At 36.5% G+C, this 22,231-nt stretch overlaps 2 protein-coding genes and 1 long non-coding RNA gene across 6 annotated transcripts in view; 1 reads left to right on the top strand and 2 right to left on the bottom strand.

The window, feature by feature from the left end:
* Positions 1-235: 235 nt before the first annotated feature.
* On the bottom strand, positions 236-1,785 carry LOC123311246. The gene is made up of 3 exons (XR_006537430.1): positions 1,627-1,785; positions 1,309-1,380; positions 236-415 (listed from the first exon to the last, which is right to left on the bottom strand). It is a non-coding gene; the product is annotated as an uncharacterized LOC123311246 (long non-coding RNA).
* A 559-nt stretch (positions 1,786-2,344) lies between these two features.
* Positions 2,345-4,443, top strand: LOC123312049 (cell division control protein 6 homolog). Of its 2 annotated transcripts, XM_044896244.1 has the most exons (4): positions 2,345-3,226; positions 3,309-3,475; positions 3,537-3,798; positions 3,854-3,909. In XM_044896244.1, exons 1-4 carry the CDS (start codon positions 2,537-2,539, stop codon positions 3,860-3,862), a joined length of 1,128 nt encoding a protein of 375 aa, XP_044752179.1. In that variant the 5' UTR covers positions 2,345-2,536; the 3' UTR covers positions 3,863-3,909. The 2 variants fall into 2 exon arrangements, with proteins under 2 accessions (XP_044752179.1, XP_044752178.1); XM_044896243.1 differs by having other exon boundaries at positions 3,537-4,443.
* Positions 4,444-5,008: 565 nt separating this feature from the next.
* Positions 5,009-22,231, bottom strand: part of LOC123312423 — a 56,274-nt gene continuing 39,051 nt past the window's right edge. For 2 of the 3 annotated variants that reach the window (XM_044896850.1, XM_044896851.1), the window contains 4 exons: positions 16,305-17,218; positions 13,283-15,102; positions 10,908-11,118; positions 5,009-7,608 (listed from right to left, as the gene is read on the bottom strand). In XM_044896850.1, the coding sequence (XP_044752785.1) occupies positions 5,332-7,608; positions 10,908-11,118; positions 13,283-15,102; positions 16,305-17,204 (5,208 nt within the window). In that variant the 5' untranslated portion in view covers positions 17,205-17,218 and the 3' untranslated portion in view covers positions 5,009-5,331. Of the gene's footprint in view, positions 7,609-10,907; positions 11,119-13,282; positions 15,103-16,304; positions 17,219-22,231 lie in introns of those variants that run through there. The other variant, XM_044896852.1, reaches the window with a different exon arrangement.

Consider the following 22,231-nt stretch of genomic DNA (forward strand, 5'->3'; position numbering starts at 1 on the left):
TACTACCCTCCATAGTTTATAATCTTTGGACTGTCTTCAATAATTTGTCAATAATAACCAGAGTTAATTTTTGGCATCACTATGTATTATGACCTCGAATAATTTGACTACTCAATTGATCACTGTATTTCAGATTCAACAAATTTGCGTTCAATATTCAATTTTAAGAAGAGTCAAAAAATACCCACTATACAAGAAATTCTTTTAGGTGAGAAATGAGAAAATAAAACATATATTTCAGGAGAACATTTTATTAAAAAAAGAAGGAAAGTATCCAAGCTTCAATTGAATAAAACCCCAACGTTTTATGATTTTTTTGTTTGTTACAATGATAAACAAATTACATTCCAATCTGTAAATCAATGAACTTTTTCGGAATACTGCGTCCCTGTGGCTTCAGTCACGGAATTGGGACCTGAAAAGAAAAAACTCGTTCAAAAAAGAGAAAAATTATACCTAACAGAATTTTAAAAATAACAAGACTTCAGTTGGTAGTGCATGTTAAGGAATAATCACAGAGGTTCATTCCATGGTGATTAAAGATTCATCATGTTGGTTTCTTCTTTCCGTGGAAAGATGAAGTTATGTTAATACTTTGTACTAAAATACCTCTACATAATGCTGCACGACTGTTTACAGGTTTATCTCAGAATCTTGTTGCTTATCTTTATCAAATTCGCCACGACAAGTTCAGGAATATTTAACTAATATATCTAATTTGTCTAGTGCATAGCTTCATGGATAGGATTGTACATATTTCTTACTGATAGCAATATTATAATAATCTAATTACAGTTGTATTACAAACAGAATAGAGCTTGGAAATTCATATTAAGATAATAATATTCCAAGAATAATAAAATGACGGTTAAAAGTTGAGGAAATTTTCACCAATTGATCCTGACAATGAAAGCAAGAGCTTCTAACAAAATTCAAAACAGTTTTAGTATAAACTGAATAAGATTGGAAGTTGAATAGAGAAGTATGTATTAAACAGAAAAGCTTAAGAACCAGAGATATTAAATAAGAATTAAATGCAATTCAATATAATCAAACGAGTTTCATAATATACGAGAGATAAACTGTAGCCACACGAGGTCGAAAATGTGAGGATTCAGTTAGGTAGTATCAACACGCATTCGAGTAAAATCAATGTATTGCAATCTTAGACTGCGCCTTACATTAATGGTGAAGGGCAGGTGGAATTACAGATATGATGTTCCCTATTCGACAAACGCATTGCATACCAATACGTATGCTAAGTTTGTAAGATAGGGGGTTAAAAATGTTATGAATCAAATTACTTACATCAATCTACTTGGACCTTGCACGCATCTTCCTGCGCTTACGCTTCAGCCTACGCATACGCTTCTTTCTCCACTGTAAAGTAAAAGAGGTTAGAATAACACGCCGTTGCAAATACGTATTATACAAAAATGAATCCCTTGGACCATTAATTGATGAAACAGAACAAAGATAAATCGACAAATAAAATGTATCATTTGGAAGAGGAACGACTAAATGTTATCACTAGACATGGGGTAACACTTAATGCAATGGCAAATAAAACCAACCGACAAGACAAAAATACAGAAAGGAAACAAAATAAATGTGAAAAAATCTTACCTTAGCTCTCATTTTGCCACGAGTTTCTCAGATGATTGTCTGAATAACTTGTGATTTCAATGAGTTTGAATTGCTAAAGACCTTCTCTACCTCGAGACGTTGACATTAGCGCTTCATTTGAGGAGTGGGGGGGTAAAGAAAACTTTTATTGGCCTCAGTATTACTCCGTTATAATTTTTTATTTCTACTGGATATTGATAGAAAAGAGCATATTTGAATTAAATCATCATAATATTATAACTGGGACGATTATTTCGAGAATTGAAGGAATAATTTATATATATATATATATAGTTATAGTTTCACATATTTCATTTTCTACCATCATACCACAGAACACTAATATTCATGCTTATCTGCTATGAAAAATCGAACTTCATCATTGAATTTGAATTGAACTTAAAATAAGAAGCTTTAATGGGAAATATTTATTAGATATATGATACAAAAATTGTTTCATAATACAATTTGATTTATTTTCTGTGGTAGTCTTTGGTAGTGGTTAGTGGTTAGCGCGCATGATCTGATTAATTTATAAAGGTTTTCTTATCAAAAAACAAAGATTAATTTTTGAAAGAAAGTATCAGCTCTTGATATTTTACCCTGAATCCTCACTCTTTCTCACCAATAAGTTATAATTATAAAAATTATATAAAGTGATGAACTATCTCTTGCTCTTTCTCTATGGAAAAATCTATGTAAATGCATGGCGGGAAAATACAGAAAATGGCAATGGCCAATGGCTAATATTTTCTTAATGATGACGATAATTAGTGCTTTGTGATGACAAGAGTTTCTATTCAGTCAAATTTATTTTAAAGAATATTCTAAACTTGAGGATTCAGCATTTTACCCAAGAGAATTCAAAGGTACATCAAGTAGTTCATAAATAGAATAAGAAATTTTCGAAATGTCCAGAAGATCTAGTAGGCTTTCAGCTAAATCTCAAGTTCAGAATGAAATACGATGTAATTCTCCAAGTTTGAAAAAAAGTTCGAGGACTTCGAATAGGACGAATCCTTTGAGCAGTGCACCTGTGGAGGAACCTAATGTCAGCGAAGTGAAAATTGTTCTAAACCGAAATGTATTGAAAACTTCTGACAAATCTAACGATAGTTGTTATGGATCCAGCAACGACGATAGCAGTTCTACAGAGGAATCTATCACAACTGTTAAAACCACTTATTATAATTCTCCAGGAAAACGTAAAACGGCCCTTGAATTAGACGAGAATATTTCTAGGACTCCACCTAAGCAAAGGAAACTCAATAATGAGGATGATGAAGAAAATAAAATAATTAGTCCCAAAACGCCGTCCAGTTTACTATCCAAATTAGCTTTGAGCAGCCCATCTATAAAACAAGAAGATTGTTCAAGTAGAAAATCTTTGTGGCCTTCCAGTAGTATTTATCAAGATGCTAAGAGAGCCTTACATAGCACAACTCCAGAAGCTATGCCAGGTCGTCAAAAAGAATTCGAAGAACTAGAATTCTTCATAAAGGAACATTTAGAAGAAAAGAGATCTGGAAGCCTTTATATAAGTGGACCACCAGGCACTGGGAAAACCGCATGTCTGACATTGATTCTGGAGAATTCAAAAGTAAGTAAGCATTCATACATATTTTCACTAGATTACTAGATGATGAATTCATGGAAAGAATTATATTCAATATTATTTTCAGATAGAAAAAGATTTCAAAAAAGTATATGTGAACTGCACTTCGATAAAATCAGCTGGAACAATTTATTCAAGAATTATCAAAGATCTGGGAGTGAAGGGTACTGCTAGAAGTGAAAAGGAATACTTGAGCCTTATTGAAAAACACTTTTTGAATTCCAAGAAAATGAAGTGAGTACTTTCAGTTTTTAGTAAACCCATTCATAAAAATTTATTTTTTTTTTATTTTCAGTTTGCTAGTATTAGATGAAATGGATCAGTTAGAAAGTAGGAACCAGTCAGTCTTATATACAATATTCGAATGGCCAGCAAGATTCAAAGATAACGTTGTTCTGATTGGTATTGCTAATGCTTTGGATTTGACAGATCGTATATTGCCAAGGTTACAAGCCCGCTGTGAATTAAAACCCCAACTCCTCCACTTTACGCCTTACTCTAAACAACAAATTCTTGAAATTATCACCTCTAGATTAGAAGCTGCAGATGCAGTCAAAGTATTTTCACCTGCTGCTTTGCAGATGCTTGCAGGTAAAGTTGCTGCTGTTTCAGGAGATGTAAGGAGAGCTCTAGATATTGCTAGGAGGGTTGTGGATATTATTGAAAAAGAAGGAAAAATAGATGTCTTGCAGTCCATAGAGAATTTTAGTGGCGAAGAGATTAAGCCAGATGTGAAAAAAGTAGATTTGAAGGAAGTTGTTGGTGTATTGAATAAAGTATATGGAACCTCTCAAAATTTGTCAGATGACTGTGATAGTGATTTTCCTCTACAACAAAAAATTGTTATCTGTTCATTATTATTGATGTTGCAGCATTGCAAGAGTAAAGATATAACTGTTGGTAAACTCCATGATTTATATAAGAGAATTTGTACTAAGCGTAACTTGTTCTCAGTTGATCAAGCAGAATTTTTAGGTTTGTGTTCTTTGATTGAAACTAAAGGTATTATGAGAGTGAGTGGTAAAAAGGAACCAAGGTTGCATAAAGTTACTTTAGAGTGGGATCAACAAGAGGTTATAGATGCCCTAAAAGATAAAGTTTTAATATCCAGTATTTTACAAGATGATAGTTTTTTCAACAAATTTTAAAAGTGTTTTTTATGAATAGACATTCTAAGTATGTTTTAATAAAACCTGTTTTAATTAAATATTGTTTGCTTTATTTTTTTGAGAAAATAGACTGCACCAATTTTCAACTTGGAAATCTCTCATTTCAGTTCAGACACCTAATCTTGTGAATCATCAAGGCACCCTGTTGCTATTTGTTCAATCGTTTTCCGAATTATATAAAAGAAATTAGATAGTTCAAAAAAATTGGTCTCTTTCGCAGCATCTGGTAGATGCAAAACATGTAGGATTATATCTTGGTTGTTTTGTGTGCATTAGCTGGAAGAGGTGTACATGGGGCATTGTTAATTGAGGATTGCTGATCAAAAACTAACCCCCGGTTTCATAAAGCTTGATCGGGGAAAAAACACTTGATTGACGTTTAGACGTCAATTTGTTTTCAATCGATAATTCAATTGTGATCATTCAGAATATCATTCTCGCATCAAATCATGATGTTTATATGTCCATTCAATTATTCTCAATTGCTACTTCCTCAATATATGCAAAAATGAAAAGGTTTCAGTGTTTTTGTTTCAGAAATCGAGTGACTGTCAAATCGTTGATCGGACAATCGAAGTTTTATGAAACCCGCTCTAAATATTGAGTAATGATATAATTTGCTCTGTAAACAATAATATACAAACAACAATATGGCAAATTTTGGCATTAAATGCTTTGGCATTATAATTTAAACCCAAGAAAACTCTTAAAACATTTCAAGAAAATATGTAATATTTACAAATATGAATTATTTATTGACAAGTTAATGTTACCTACACTTCAAATGTGAAAATACTCTGTAAAAATACTCTATGACTAAGGCGACTGGTTTCACACATTCATAATTTACATTAATTTCAGTTATTCAAATAAATTATTAAGGTAATAGCTATTTCATCTATTTATCACTAGAATCTTTGACTAATTTTCCGTTTCAACTTTACAAAATATATTATCCTTATCATCTTCAGAATTAAGGTACTCCTTTTCACCCTCATTATTATTAAATCTTTCAGGTATATCACTAGCTTCACCATTGGGATCAATAGACTGCGTTTCTTTAGAATCTGTAAGATTTTCTTCGGCTTTAACAGGTACAGTGTGGAGTTTAAGGTGATCCTTCAGAAAATTGATCTGAGGGACCGAATAATCACATATTTCACATGTATGATTGTTCACTATTCCAGAAAGGCTTATATGCCGTTTCAAGTGATTATCAACAGCATCTTTTGTGTCGGCGTAAGGGCAGAGGTGACAGTAAAATGTTCGCTTTTCTTCATCTATATTCTCCTTTATAGTACTGCATGACTGGTTTTCTATTGGTTCTATAGTTTCATTAAGGGCTTCAATATTGTCAAGTTCTTCATAATAAGGCATATCTGATTCTTCTATTTCTTCCTCATTCTCGTCCGTCTGATCGCTAGCATTCTTGTCAGCTTGAGCTTTCTCATTTAAGGTATGCTTTTTCTTGTGCTGCACGTAATTCGCATAATATTTGACTGAATAATCGCAAGTGTCGCACTTGTAACGCTGCTTAGATCCGTGCAGGCTCAAGTGAATCTTATATTGTTCACGTTTTTCGAATGCGCTTGGACAGGTTGGGCACTTGTATCTTTTTTCCTTCATTTTACCATTCTTCACTGTCGTTGGGTAGATGAAATTTGGGTTACCATGCATCAGAATCCCGAACTGAGGGTCAAATTTTTGGACAGGTTGCGGAGGTTCTTCACACTTAACGGAAACTTCGGCGGTTGTGTGTTTCTGCTCGGCTTCGAATTTCTGCTGGAATAAATCAGTCCCAGATAGAGGAACATTGACACTTCTTGGTTTGCTGCTGGTGATTGTTGTCGGTTTCGAATCATCCGTTTTATTGGTTTTATTGAAAACTACCCAGACTGGTTCGCTTCTGTTCGGGGTAACTTGGAAAATTTGGGGCTGTTTGTGTTTGGCACTGGTTGGGTGAAGCTCCTGAAGTACTTTAGTCCTCTCCTGGTATTCTGTTGAATGTATAAGATTGTGTGCAAGCAGATGAGGTTTTTGTCTCGACGTGTACGAACAATATTCGCATTTGTAAAACAATCTGACGCCATGAAAGCTGGTGTGTATCCGGTACTCATTCTCTTTAAGGAATCTTGCAGGACACTCGGAACAGAAATGAAGTATTGGGTTTGTTTCACTCGAATCCGAAGGTTCATCAATTGATAAATTAACATCAGTTCCGTCGAAGTCTTCTATGTTTGCGATTTCGAAATTGGGATTATTGAAAATACGACTTAGTTCGCTTATTTGCTCCTCGTCAGTTTTGGAGGGATCGACCAGGCAGTGGACCGTTCCAGAAAGACCCTGATGTACCTTAGAATGAGAAGACAAGACACCAGCGTTGTTGCATACGTAATTGCATTCGTTGCAGTGGTGCTCAACTTCGGTGTTACCCTTCGAATTTGGGTTCTTTTCTCGCACACTATGCATTTTTTCGTGCTCTTGGATATTGACTTTTCTTAAATTGACGTGTGGACAATAGCGACATTTGAACATCTTCGTGAATTTCCCGTTTTTCGATACCCACACCAGGGGTATATCTGGGAAACTTTGCAAATCCATTGGGGAGTAACTAGAAGGCACTTCTTCAATTTCTTCGGAAACCTCTTCCATGTCGATAGCTTCGCCGTTTTGTCTGTGCTGAGTCACGTTTATCCCGTGCACTTTGAGATGCTGATGGAGCAGGTGGCGCTTACTGACGTTGTAAGAACATTGAGTGCAGGCATACTGGCCACCTCTCGGCTTATGGAACTGCTTATGGTAGGTGTACTGAGACTTGGAGTTGGTGACGTAGGGACAGATAACGCATCTGAATTTCTTGCCCACGTCATCGTGATCGGTCAATCTCTGGAGGAAATCCTCGGGATCTGAGACTCCGTGGAGGGAAAGATGCCCGACCAGGTCCTCCTTTTTGGCAGCGTAGTAGTTGCAATAGTGGCATTTGACAGTGTCCGGTTCGGAAATGTGACCCTTGAGGTGTTCTTCGAATTCTGCGTGGTTGTCGTTGGAGAAGGGGCAGGATTTGCATTTGAAGGTGCCGGTTTGGACAACGTCGATGTGGTCTGGTTCGTCCGTCTGTTCTTCTATCACGAGTCGTTCTTCGCCGTTTTTGCTGCTTACCACGCGGATGTCACCTCCGTGTTTGAGTCTGCAATGACGCTGTGAAAGGAGCTACAGTTAATGGTACTGCCTGATAATAACCACAATACACAAATAGAGTTGATGTTTCTGTTTGAATTAATTGAATTACATCAAGTGCTATGTAGGATCATTAAATTGGAAGGAAGTACATCGATTTCCTACAAAAATATAATACATTTCAACTTATTCGACCCAGGAAAAATCCCTGACTATTATTTATCGAAAATGAAAATTATTGAAAAAACTACACTTGACCAGATAGTGTTTGAATATACATTGAAAGGAAGTAGAAACATGCGCAATAGGACATATCGGATCATCTGACCAATTACAACTTATACTAATAAGTTCAATCAAGTTCAAAAGAAGAATTATTTGATACCTACTGAAGCATTTTTCATTAGGTTGAAGTACCTATCGCTAGTATTAATTTTGCGTTAGAATTTATCGAACCCAGGGTTGTGCTTCGTGATCAACGCAAGTTTGAATTTTGAAATGTGCTTTAAATGGATTAGAAGGTCAGTTTTGCGGACGTTTCCATCGTTAATCAACGTTCCGAATGTATTGAATAGAATTATAAACGATTCTTTCATGGATGTCGAATTACACTAAGTCATCTTGGATTATTTACATTTTACTCTGTAAACATTTGACTTCGTTTTCTGTGAATGCATGGTACGAGAGATAAGATGTTTACGAAAATGATTCCGAAACATTAAGTTAGTTTAGCATCATTTGAACAGAGGAAGGGCAATAAACAAATATTCGACAACTGTTAGTATGAATGACCAAAGGAGTTACAATGATGTAATGATACTTTAGCTGGAAATCTATACTAAAGATTAAAAAACAAGTGTTATGATCACATATTTAAATCCCTATAATATTCTTTTTGCAAGTTATTTCAGACAGACTGGACAAGACAAAGGAATGACCTGCTTTTTTTTAAATTTTATCCCAAGTTATCCCAAGTTTTGACTTATAAGGTTTCTAAGTCCATTCTGTTCGAGAAAACCTTCGAAACGCAACAAAAAATTAATTTCAATTAACCTTGAGTTGTGAGTAATTAGTATATTTTAAGGATACACACGAGTACGAAAATGATTAATAGACACTGTTATCAGTTCTCAGGAAAAACATGCACATTTCATTCCAAGATTGCAACTGAGAGTTCCTTTATTCATTACATTTTTCGATTGTTCATTAAAACGTTTATGGAAAAATTCAACGTAAATGGTTGAATAATTCCCTATGCTTATGAGTTATGAGTATCTACGTAAAAAATCGTAAATTCCATTGTGGATTCACTATAGATATGGGGGGATTCACTGAACTGAGGTATTGGCTTGGATATTATTTTCCACGCTGTAAATTTATAACTTTCGAGTATCAGGTAATTTAAGGAATTTGAAGTTGTACCTACAGAGAAAAATAAATGAGTTTCAATACAGTTCCTGTTCAAAAAGGCTCTGGTGATTGATCCATAGATAATATTGAATCTTGGACCACTTTTCTATTTTGGGCAATAAATGTTTTGTATGAATATGGTTTATCTAGAATGTGATGAAAATCTCGAGCGTTAGATTTATGAATGAGAATTTTAACGAAGCGGCAATTCCAGTAATTTTTTTAATGATTCAGGATAATTAGAATACCTACTGCCACAAGATTAAATTTTTTGTCAAAATAGGTTTGAAATCAAATCAACTTTGCAAAAGTGGTCGGTTTTTGTCCGAATTCAATTCAAATATGCAGTATCCTCCTCTGGAAACGATATCGATAAACGTTATCAATTGAACGGTATTAGACATAAAATAAAATTTCATTGACTTTAGTCCATTGTTTATTGACCTGAAAGATTGAAAATACAATTGCCGTTTGTGGACTTAATGTTCGCGAATTATTCGAAATTGACTTTAGCCCACACGTATATAAAGATGTAGAGGTAATTCGATAATGTATTTAGTGGCTCGCAGAGGCGTCGACTCTAGCTGGTCGTTTTTCATGAACCCCGTTTCTTGAAAAAGATAAACCGTATCTTGAGTTCTCGACGGTTTATTGCCTTGATAATTTTTATGAAAGACCCCCTTGATAAATTGAGGAAGATCGACTTCACAATGGCATACTGGATTTGCAGAAAACCCTTTGGCTTTCACAAACAAATAATTTTACGGCAGAACTGCGCACAATGAAGAAGAACCTTTTTGAAAGTCTTGAGGGTCAACGTGAGCCCAAAATGACAAGCTGCCATGAATAGAGGGCTCATATTTCTGTCGAATATTTTTCGAATTTTAGACCTTTTAAAAAATTATTCTGTCACTTCATTGTCGACAAATTTTAGTTCTACCTGTTCCAAACCCTATTTGAGATTTATGAATAAGTTGGGATTGAATGCAGATCAGGTACCTAACTCAGATGTAAATTCATTCCATGAAACCAAAGTACAGTGTGTTTAACGTAAGCGGGTCACTGAAGTATTTTGTGACTTATTCATCGAGCTAAATTGACAAGTGAACTATTAATATGATAGTATTTTTCGAGGGCTATTCAAATGTGTTATCAGAAAAAATATCGAACATAGGTATCAAAAACTGTTCTTCCTAAAAAAATTTCTTAATCTTGAACATTCATTAAACGATAAGCATTGCCGGAAATCCAAGTTCAGATTAAAAGAGCCGAGCTTTGCAGGTATTGAAAAAAAACGTTTGAATAGTGCTTCGGTTTTGGCCTTTGTCAAAATATTCTGTGTGGGAATTTGTCGATTTTGAAAACTACCAACAAAATTTCTGTTTTCTTACTTATTCTGGAATTCCACACAAATCTCCTTGCTTTACAAAATAATTATGACGAATCATGACAAAAACGGGAGTTCTGCTGTAATTTCATTCAATTAACATATTATATAATGTGAATATTCGAATACGAGTACAATCAGCAAACCTTGACAATAAAATAACAATGTGAACTCCACAAGAAAGCTAAGATTTTTTGTTGTTGAGTTAAGATCAACAGATTTTAATGAAATGGAGATTGCTGAGCAATCAGTTTTCGATCAATATACTGGGTGTCCCAAAATGACTTCTACGATCAGAAATATTCAACTAATTTTCTTCAAAAAATATTTCTCGATAGAGCTACAAACAGCCCTTTAAAGGCACGAATTAATGTGTTGTAAACCTTCAGTTTTTGTTTAATATGAACGATTACCCAATTTATAGGGGAGCAGGAGAAAATAGAGTACTGGTTCCTAATTTTCGGAAGTTCTCAGTAGCAATCGAAGAAGTAAAAAACGGTTAGTAAAAGCTGTGTTAGTATACCTGAATGACATGCTTCCAATTTGATACCTGGTTGCAATGCCAACAACGAAAAGTTGCTGTGGTACCTTTAACCATGTTAGTATGAGTGACACTTGCCTCATCTTTACCAATTTCCGACCTTCCCAAGCCTATTTCTAGACTGCTATTACCAGAACTGGTAGACGTGTAGTGTCCTTTCACATGCTGCAGCAAAACGTCTCGAGATGCATCTCTGAAAATTTCACGAATATTCAGACATCATTACATAAGCATATATGATGTTGAGGAACAAGCTTCGATGCTAATTAATGCTAATTTAACACAATGAGGTATTTCATCTCTTAAGGTTTGTTCACATTCCTGAAATTGCTATATCAGACAGACAATTATCGAAAATATCGAAATTGAGCATTCTTCCCTTCTTCTTTCCCCCAAAAAAATGAAACCAAAAATTTTCACAAGTAAACAATTATACTTTTCCACAGTGAACAATATGATGAACAATAATTAATGAATGATATGAAATTTGAAGAGAGGAAAATGATTTTTGCCAATAAGAAACCTTTTTTTCGCTTTATTGTTTGAGTGTTATTAGGTGTAGACTATGTAAATATTTTCGTGGGGTACAATTCAATTCGAAATAATCTACCTCAACCTTGAGTACAATACGAATTGAACTATGAAGAACTTTGTATTGATTTGTAATTATAGGGTAAGACAAAGAAATATGCCAAATTATCTGATATGCCGACAAGAGTGAATCAATACGTTAATGTTATAAAGTGTGAAATGGAATAAGGAAAAAAATAAGTGAATATGTGATTTTAAATCCCATTTTAGATTATCTTTCCACTCGTTAAGTTTTTCGTGATAAAAATACATAATAATATTATTGAATCTTGATCAGAATGGAATAGAAAAAAATTTACTTTTTTTCTGAAACAATATCTTTTTTAACGTTCTTCAGATGAAATTAAATTAGTTCATTATAAATGAGGAAAACCAAGTGTATTTCATCGAGCTAGAAATCTTTAAGGAAAAGAAAAAAACACTGGGTATGTAAATACGACTTAAATTTGAATGAACACGTTAATTAAATTTTTAATTTTGAAAAAATAAATATTATGCCGAGGTCACATCAAAGGAGTCGACATCTACATTGAATACTCGTTCTTGATGAAAATGAGATTGCGGAAATTGAAAAAAGAGGCGAAATACTATCGAAATATGCTATTCCCAGAAGGAAGAACGAATAAAGTCAAACGGGAAATATTCGAAATTAAATGATATGATTGGTATTTCCTTTTTGGGTTTCAAGGAAAAGGATGATCTTTATCAGTTCGAGATTTTAAATTTTTCTCTTTGAGTTTTCAACAACAAGTGAGATTAGATATTTCGAAAAATTTTAGAATTCCGAACTAAAAAAATGAATGAACCAAACTGACTACTGAAATATGATGTGAAGTTTCAACTGTCTTTTGATGTTTGTTAATATAGGGATAAAAGATGCAAAATTTCTTTACTCGAAAAATAATTAACAACAAATACAAGTGCTTTATCAAAGCACTCCTTAACTATCTATTCATTCACACCCTGTATATATCCAGTTCAATCAGTTCAACTCATGAAGATTAAAAATTATCATACAAAAAAATCATTCCCCAAGTGCTGATCCTTAAAACTTGTTGACTGAATCCTTGCGCTAAAAGGATTCCACTTTTGAATCAAATTGAATCTCCACTACTTCCCGAAAAGTTACGTAGATGGCGGTCCACGCAGAACAGATTTAAATTTTTTTTTCTCGCGACATGCAAACTGTGAAAATTTCAGTTCGACTCCAAAGGTCCATCATTGAAAATAATGAAGTGAAAATCATCATTGCATAACGTTTCAAACGGTCAAGGATGAATTATATAATTGATTTCAGATCTGAATATTCGTTTTCGTTCATTCGATCGTTTCAGGTGAAAAACAAGAGGAAAATAGTGGCATATGCCATCAAGTTTTTGAAAAGTTGAAATTTCATATGAAAAAATTAAAAAAAAAAGGGTTTAATGAGAAACAGGTGTTATATTTTCGATAAGTTGATATTTCTTTTCAATCTGAATTAGATCATATCTTTACCATTGTGATTTGGAGATGAATGAGATTTAAACATCAAAATTTAAGTGGAAGGTTACGGGAAAAGTTGTTTCTCGAGGTGAAAATATCGAGAAAACATTTCCACAGGAGAATTCGAAAAATTTCCACCATTCCTGAATAATTCTGCATGATTCAAAGCGCTCTCATTAAAAAAATTTGAATGATTGCTCATATACCGCGAAATCGTGATTCATCGGGTGTCGTAATATTGCAAATAATTGCGTTTCTTTCGAATGCACATAGAAGAGGCTCACCTGAAATTGCATTTTTTACACTTGAACAGCGTCCTCTTGTTCTCGTTACTGGATTTCCTCTTCTCGGGCGACTTGACGTACATGTTACCGTTGGACATTTTGGGGGACGTCTTGAGCGCCGCGTTCTGAATGACGCTGTTGAAGTCCGCCGTTATGGGGGATGTTTTCGTGGGTTTAGGGGTCTCATTTCTCGGTACGCCTTGTCCTTTGGGCCTGGTACCCGAACCACCGCTGGTGTCCAAGGATTGATCCACGCTCACGTGTATTTCCGTGAGGTATTTGTTGTATTTGGTGTAGTTTCTTCTGCCAGTCTCATCTGTCATCAATACTTTGGCGGATTCGTGGGCTGGGTCCCTTACCGATTTTAATTTTATGTGTTTGGTTATGTCCCATCGCCAGTTGGACCGATAGGAACACAAAGAACACTCGAAGGGTTTCTTGTTCAAGTGTCCAACGATGTGAACGTGGAATCTAGAGGCTGTGGAAGCCCAGAAGGTACAATGAGGACACTGGAAGACCCGCTTGTGTTGGGCGACACTTATATCTGTACCGTGTGTGGGTATTTTTTCTGGAACGGAGGTAGAAACTGAATGGGAAGGTTGCTGATGAATTGCCACTGTTTCAGTTTCAACGTAACTACTTTCACTGGTAACCGGGGAATGTGTTCTTATCGAAAGGTCCAGGGACATATTGTCCTCGACTTTATCCTCGTGTATATACATATTATCACTTCCCCTGTCGTCTGTGTATTCGTAAATCGAGTCATCGACATCTATATCCATCGGAACCTCGATGTTATTCCAAACGAACACCCGATTCTCCATCGGATGCCCCTTGGTTTCGTAATCATCTGTCTCATTAGTATCTTCCTTGATTTTGAAATCGCTCGGCTCAACTTTAACCTCGAACTCTTCGCTGTAATCGTCGCCATCCTGTTGGGCCAATTTATTCAACGTCTTCTGGGCCTCCAGGCAGGTCTGGAGATGATTATAGAGATCGACGCTCGATTTGCATCTCTGCCTACAGTATTGACATCTGGACGAGCTGGTGAAAACGTTCATACGACTAATAACCTGGTTCGTTTCAGTCCCACACGATTTCTGATGTTTCACTTGCTCCGACAAACACTTGCTCTGGTGTCCGCAATATTTACAAGTCAAATTAACGTCACTGCAACCCGTCATCAGCTTCTCTTTCAGCTGGTCGAAGAACGACGCGTTTTTCCGTTTGAAACTGTTCGTGGACGCGTTCTTCGGCGTCGATGTTAACAGGGATGAGGCCGGTATCAGGTCCGGTACTCTGGATGAGGTAGGCGAAGATTGGTAACTCTTGAAGTTGAAAATATTCTCGCCGTCCATCAGAGACGCGAAGTCCTTAAGGGCACTGTTGGTCGATTTGGCGCAAATTTCGTTGAAGTCCTTCTGGCTCATCACCGGTTCCGGATTGTTCGGAGGACTCTGCCTTTGGATCTTGTGCATGTTTATGGGTATGAGGTTGGGCACCGGACGCTGCGCTTTCTTCACTTTAACCGGTGGTTCTTTGATTATGTTGTGCACCTTCGCCTCATGCTTGGTCATTTCGCTGTCCCACGCCGATTTGAAATTGCACAGTTTACACTTATTCTTGAAGTAAACATTACCATTCGCATGATGTATTATGTCATCCGGATTGATGAAGTCTGAACCGAAAGGACTCGGGGCCTGGTTAAAATCCGACAGGTTCTTGGATGTCTTAGGCTTCTTGACGCAAGTGACTTTCGTCTTGTTTTTCGGCTTGGATTTGTCCTCGTCGCTCGGCGTCGACGTTTCGTTTTGAGTCACCTGTAATATCAAAACACACACGACTATAATACGTGGCACGCAGGAACTTATTAACGTTAGAGCGATGTTATAAATACGCTATTGCTAGAGCGTATGCTCTGTCCTCGAAATTCGCGATGTATCTTGGAATCGGGAATAATAGATTCGACGAGGAGGAGCTTGTGACGCGCTCGCAGGTACGCTAGCATTCGTGTGTCAGCGTTTGAATGAATACTGGCGGTCCGATACGTTTATCTGACTTAAACCGCATACATACACCAGGACCAAAGATCGTTTTATCGCACTCTTCGTAATAGGGAACATAATAAGTTTGTCGGTCTTTTTTCAATCAAGTTCCGAGAGATCTAATACAGGTATGACACACTCGTCAGCTGAAAATGCTGCTAAAAGTGCAAGAAAAGTTACTGAAACGTTCAAGTTCCTTTTTCTTTCTTTATTTTGAATTTTTCGAATCCCCAAATCGAAATCTCACCAGGATATGAAGATATTGTTGTAGTTTTGATCAAAATTTCGCCCATTATTTGAATTCAGAAATATTAATCTTTGAAACAATCAATTTACATGTCTTGGAAAGTTCATGAGAATAAATAGATGTAAAATTCGAGTTTCCATATGAAAATAATGACACAAACACTTCTTATACCTCAATTTGGTGAAAATATGCGAATTTTTATTGATGAGCGCATTCGCCAATTTGCAACAAAGGGTCGTAATATAAAATAAAATATTGCCGACACCTATAAGAAAAATATTCGTTTAGTAATTGGGAAAATTGGTTAAATATCTCTTCAGAAAGCGCTTTGTATACAGATTAACATGATAAGACAGTCCACCTTGTGTTACAAAATGTTAAAAATTCATACTTCTTCGAAATGTATAAAATGCGATCTGGAATATATTATTAATTTCAATTTCTTTGGAAACTTATTTCTGCGATCAACACTAATGAATAAACAATTATTATTGAAGTAAAAAATTATAATAAATAATTCATCAAAGTAACGATTAAAAGATAGAATGGATCTGTCTTCACATTTTCTTGGAAATATTTCAGGTGGACTGTTATTTGTGTGCCACCATATTCACTGAAAATCCCCTTTACACGTACCCTAATTTTGTTCTATGAATAATTCCCTTCGTATAATCCAAAATAACCAAAAATCATTGGTTTCACTTGAAAAAAAAAAGAAGAAAAATCTCACCTGCGATGTGGAGTTCTGTCCCATCAGGGCAGCTTCTTCGGCGGCGGCCGTATCACTGGCACCAACCTTATTTCTCCGTCTGCCTATGCCGAAACCCGCGGCCTGGCCAACAGGGGGCACGTGGTGATTCATCTCGTGAACGGTCAAACTCTGCTTGATATCCGCGGTGAAATTACAAGCGGAACATCGGAAAGTCCCCTTTCCGTTGTGATTCTTGCAGTGCCTGTCCAGGTTCCACTTGTAGGGGGTGCGAAAGTCACAGGTGTCGCACTTAATCATCGGCATCGAGTGATACTTGACGTGCTTCGTGAAACGCGCCTTCATGTGCGTCACGTACGTGCATTTCGTGCACCTGAAGAACTTGGTCTTTATGTGCTCCTCTTTCTCGTGCTTGGTGAGCAGCACACGACTCTTGGCCGTGTGGGAGCAGACGGAACACTTGAAGATCGTCGGTTTCGCCTGTTCCGCGTCTTCATTATCGCTGATCTCGCTGGTATCGTCTTCTTCCGCCGTCACTGGAAGCTGGGGCGGCTTTTTAGCCTTGGTTTCGATCTCCGAAGCCTTGCTGCTGCCGTGCACCATCCTCGAATGTCGCAGTAGCTTCTGGAAGTGCTTGGACGCGTAAAGACAGTTCGGGCACTCGTAAATCCTTACTTTTTCGTTGTGCACATCGCGCAAATGGTACAGGTAATGCCTGGGGTTCTGCGTGAAGTAATCGCAGGACGAGCAGGAGTAGTTCCTCTTCACCTTGCAATCCGGCAGGTCGGGCAGTTCTTTTTCGCTGAACTGGGGCGGGGATTTGACCTTTTCTGAGTTACCGGCGTAGAGTTCGTTACCGCTGACAACGCTGCGCACTATTAGTGTGTCTCCTGATCGGTGTACCATCGAAGGCACGGACATGCTAGGCCGCGAACCTGTAACGAAAGCATAAAATGAGGACGACGTTCAAATGAAAATTTGGGGTCGAGGTGTTGGAGCACCAGGCGAAGAAGTGTTGCTCTTACCACCTTCGGTGGTGGACTACCAGCTCTAAGGAAAGGTGAGCTTAGGCAGCCAGGTTAAGAAAGCGGTGGGTAACTAAGGACCTGCGGAATCGATATCAAGCGCGTTTAGCTCTGCGCGCCCGCTGGTGTCCAATTATAACCACGGACGTCGTTGCGTTGGCACATGGACACCTTCTTCACGTGAACCCAACGAGAACGCACTGGACAGCATCGGACGCCGTTATCCCGATTGTGTGATAATTCTCACTTCTTGCAATGAATAAGGATGGATGGCCCGTTTGACATTTGCCCCCGTCCTTTCCTTGAACCGTTTCCTGCGGTTGTATTCTGGAATATTTAATACGACGATTTACATAGACGGTCGATTTGTTCTGTTCTTTATCTGTTGCTTTCATTCCGCTACCGAAAACATTGAAAATCTTGTCTACAGTAACTCAATACTGAATTTAATGCGGGAACCTATTACGTGGGTTATGCTATTGTCACTCTGATTTTTCTTCAATAGACGGAGTTTTCACCACAAATCAATAGGCCAAATTAATTTATTCCATATTTTTCGAAGTTTTTCGATAGTCACCGTTAGAGTAATTTTTCTCTCAATAAAACTAACCTTAGATGGAAATGTGATACATATTCTGAAAGAGCAACTCCTCTAGTTGAAAATCTGAAAATTTTATGGAGCTCGATGCAGCTGTTCGGTCTTGACGATCATTTAAATGATTCCATCTTTTTGGAAATTTTTCGATAGTCACCGTTAGAGTAATTTTTCTCTCAATAAAACTAACCTTAGATGGAAATGTGATACATATTCTGAAAGAGCAACCCCTCTAGTTAAAAATCTGAAAATTTTATGGAGCTCGATGCAGCTGTTCGGTCTTGACGATCATTTAAATGATTTCATCTTTTTGGAAATTTTTCGATAGTCACCGTTAGAGTAATTTTTCTCTCAATAAAACTAACCGTAGATGGAAATGTGATCCATATTTTGAAAGAGCAACTTCTCTATAGGTTGAAGTCGTTAGTCAAACACCGATACCGAAATACATTCTCAATTTTTCACTAGATGAGTAGAAAATAATGCACAAGTTTTCCGGAATTAATAATAATTAGATCTACTCATGCGGTTTTTTGTCTGCCAATACGTAGTTTATACACAAAACTCATTCTTTCTTGAAATTATTTTAAGAATTTTGGGAAATGATAATTATTGAATGAATTTGTAGAGACCTCTGAGTTTCAAAAATAGGGCCTGAGGTTGACACGGTGAATTCGTCAGCCATAATTCTGAAACACCTTCACCGAGAACCAACCCTTGCTAATTAACTCTTGGAATAACCGTAATAAACGCTCAAACCGTTGAAAAGCAGTCCACGGTTTAATTCAGAATTGTTTGAGGCGAATAAATCGAAAAATCAAAGGAACGATATGAAGTTTGTGGTAAACGTCATAGAGACGTCAAAGGTCCTCACCAAACGGCAGCAAATTAATCAATTCAACTTCACCCCACACTGAAAGAATAATCTAACAAATCTTTACCTTTCAAAGACATCTTCTCTCCTTGAATTCTTCAATCTTCATCAACCATAAACATCAAAATCATTAACAAACCTACTGAAGAACGTCCTTCGCGTTTGTCAAGACGCGTTCATTCAGAGTTATGCAGTCAAATGACATTCTTGGTTTTAGAGGTCATCAGGTTAAGTAGGAGCAGGCCGTGCGTGGAAATATAAATTTCAAACGTCATCCTCTGCATGAATAAATTACAAATGTCGCTCTTTTCGTTCATGTGAAATTGAGACGATTGAAAACGAGAGTTCATCGAGATGTGGGCCATGGAGGCACATGCTTGGAAGACTCCGAAAGTGAAATTATGACGGGGAATTGCTGTTTTCGTTGTAGGTTTTACTTTTTATATCGTTATAAACAGGTTTGCCTCATGACACAATTAACCAATTAGAATAAGTGGCTAGGAAGATACGTCTGAGAAGTTATTAGGTGTTAATAGAGTTCTTTGCATCATTATTATTTGCATTTTCAATGTCAAAAAAGATTACCAGGAGACTTTAAACCGAATAAAGGTCGAAAGGAAATGGAAGTTACGATGTTTCGAACGACGATTTTCCGAGATGTTACTCTTCGAATGGAATGAATTGGTGAAGAAGTAAAAAGAGGGGAAGTGACAGAGGAGAACCCTAATATCACGTGAGTCATCATTTCGCTGCCTTTATTTGGACTTCTGTCCTTCGATTAGAAAGAGGGAAGAACAGTTTCATGCCCTACAGCTCTTTAGGATGATTCATCGATGGTGAATTCAGATCAGGAGAGAACGGGAACGCCATTTTTATTCTTCAACAAGTTTGATACCAATCGTCAACATGATTTCTGATTCTAGTACATTCTTTTGATGAAAATTGAACAGTGTAACAAAATAGTAATTTAATTCAGAAGAGGTGAACTTTGAGGTCCAGAATAATGTTCCTTCCATTGTGTTTCTGTCGAAATGAATGATGACTTTGAAGGCTAATAAATTGATTTGAAGTGTCAATCGTTTTCTTGATTTTTCGAATTTGGTCCTAGGAATTTTGTAGGAATATTTTTAAAGTTGAAAATGGTTTGAAAACATTGGGTTGGATTCGTTGATCGAGAATTCATGGTCAAATTCAATTATGTTCGTAAACACTGTAATTTGTAACTGAATCGAAACTTATTTACTAGTTGCTGAAGTATTCGAGTAAATTACAATCTAGACAATGACAACCTACTCAGTTTGTGTGTTATATACACTAGTACAAACATTTTCGCAGAAGTGTAGGCGCTATGAGGGTATTTTTTAAGTTTTCTCAGTTTTTTTTTTGAAGATGTAAGATATTGAAGTTTTCCGATCTGTTTTATTTGCGATCAGAAATGCAGACAGTCTCTGTATCTTATAGCGATGATTAATATTCAATCCGCCGATATGCCATATCTTCCAGTCCATATCTTGAACCGAGGACGTCATCGAAAAAAATTCGGTCATATTTTCCACAATATCATAACTAATTACCGTGTAAATATTCAGGAGATGAATTGTCGCTAACAATGTAGATGCTAATTATACATTCGCGAAGAGTTGGTTATACATACCTCCAATTATTTGCATGACCTTGAAAGCTGGCTTAGCCTATATAATAAAGTAATAAATAAAAATATGTATGTACATTGCATGACGTACCGGCTCGTGTATACGAATAATTTGAGGTATTGTTCTGCTCCAAGAAAACATCTTTTGTTTCCACGAGCGTGTTTCCACAGAATTGAAGAGATTTTCAAATCGTTTTTCTGGGATGAAATGAAAGAGAAGTTTTTGTAGAAGTTGATATGGCACGTTCGGTTAATTATTCTCGATTTATTCAATTGTTATTGCATGTAATTTGTGGTAGGTATGGTTGGGCATCATTTAAGATAAGAGCCTTAACGATTTTAACCTACTTAGTACCTATTGGATGTATGTATACAATCCTTGAAAAGTTATAGATCTGAAAATGAAATATTTGATCAATCAGGCTCAGGAATTGATTTGATTTTGATTGGTTTCCCTAATATTCATTTCAACATCGATTTAAATATTTCGTAGATGACTCGATTACTGTTAACGTGGAATAAATATTTGTTGGCGAGTATTTTGAAGAAGAGTAGATAGTAATATTTGAACTTCGCCTTAGCGATCGCTGAATAAAGCAACCATTCATGGCTGAGGTCTGAAAGTACTAGCAAGTTTTCGATCAACGCAGCATAATCTAGTGCGGGCACATTTTGTCCATTCAGAAGATCTGCAACGGTTGAAGACCGAAGTTTAGATGAATCACGAGGTAATTATGCAATGAAGGAAATAAGAGATCGTATTTCCGACTATGTATGTGGTCTTTGTTTGAATCTGAACCCGTTCCTTCGGCTGTGTTGGAGCACTATTCTAAACTGTCCGTTTCCTACATGCGCGCAACTGTTGCAATGTCACCTTCATTGTTGTCTTTACATGTGGAACTTTTTTTATCAGACTCGAGATGTAGCAATCTCATCTTGATACTTACCCTTGAGTATTCAAATACTAGGTAGATCTGTAATTAAGATAGGTACGCATTAGTTTACGCGCTTCTAATTCCGATGAAAAAATTTCTTGTCGTCCTTATTAGGATTTCTTGATTCTTCATTGAGGTCAAGTCACTGGCGAGAATTTAATTCAAGTGTTAGCAGAAAGCGAAACAGCACTTTGAATTGGATATTTGGAAGAAAAATTAATTTTTGCACACAAAATATGGTCTTCATGATACTTAATGGACCAGTTGAAAAGTTACAAGAAACTCTTGGTGAGATAATGTACTGTTGCAACTCATCTGGTGTTGTGTAGTATATTTTTAAATCTATTATAGCAACCTGAACATGCGTTTAGAAGGTTCAATTCATCAAGAAATTGTGAATCGCCTCTGAATTTCACAAAGTTTATTAAGTAGAGCGTGGAATCGCTATCGTACTAGTGCAAGTGCTACATTTACTCATAGGGCGGAAGAGCAAGAGCTACAACTGTAGCACAAGATCGGCTAATACGGTTAACTGTACGAAAAAATCCCTTATTCGCATATTATCAATCATTATTGGGTTTGACTCATTGATGGAGTCTTCGTTCTTCTTCCATACGTAAAAAACTCAAAACTTCCGAAAGAAAAGTGATAGAAACTTGGAATTTTCAGGGTGAATTCAGGTTCCGAAGGTGGTCTATGGTTTCGGAGTTATAGGCAGCTTAATTTTTTCTCAGTTTCGAAAAATATCGTTTCAATTGAATCGAACAACCGAACAACCCTATTAGGGATCTGTTTTTGTCGGTTTTATAGCACCCTTCCCAGGAATGAATAGCTGATGAATATTCTGAACGCGCTCGAAGCTATTTCA

Source organism: Coccinella septempunctata, chromosome 4 (assembly GCF_907165205.1).
Source record: "Coccinella septempunctata chromosome 4, icCocSept1.1, whole genome shotgun sequence".
NCBI lineage: Eukaryota > Metazoa > Arthropoda > Insecta > Coleoptera > Coccinellidae > Coccinella > Coccinella septempunctata.

Bases quoted from the DNA above. Each gene is read 5' to 3' on its own strand.
- LOC123312049 (XM_044896243.1), top strand. From the start codon at position 2,537: ATGTCCAGAAGATCTAGTAGGCTTTCAGCTAAATCTCAAGTTCAGAAT. The intron at 3,227-3,308 runs GTAAGTAAGCAT...TATTATTTTCAG, and splicing joins TGATTCTGGAGAATTCAAAA to ATAGAAAAAGATTTCAAAAA. The intron at 3,476-3,536 runs GTGAGTACTTTC...TTTTATTTTCAG, and splicing joins TTGAATTCCAAGAAAATGAA to TTTGCTAGTATTAGATGAAA.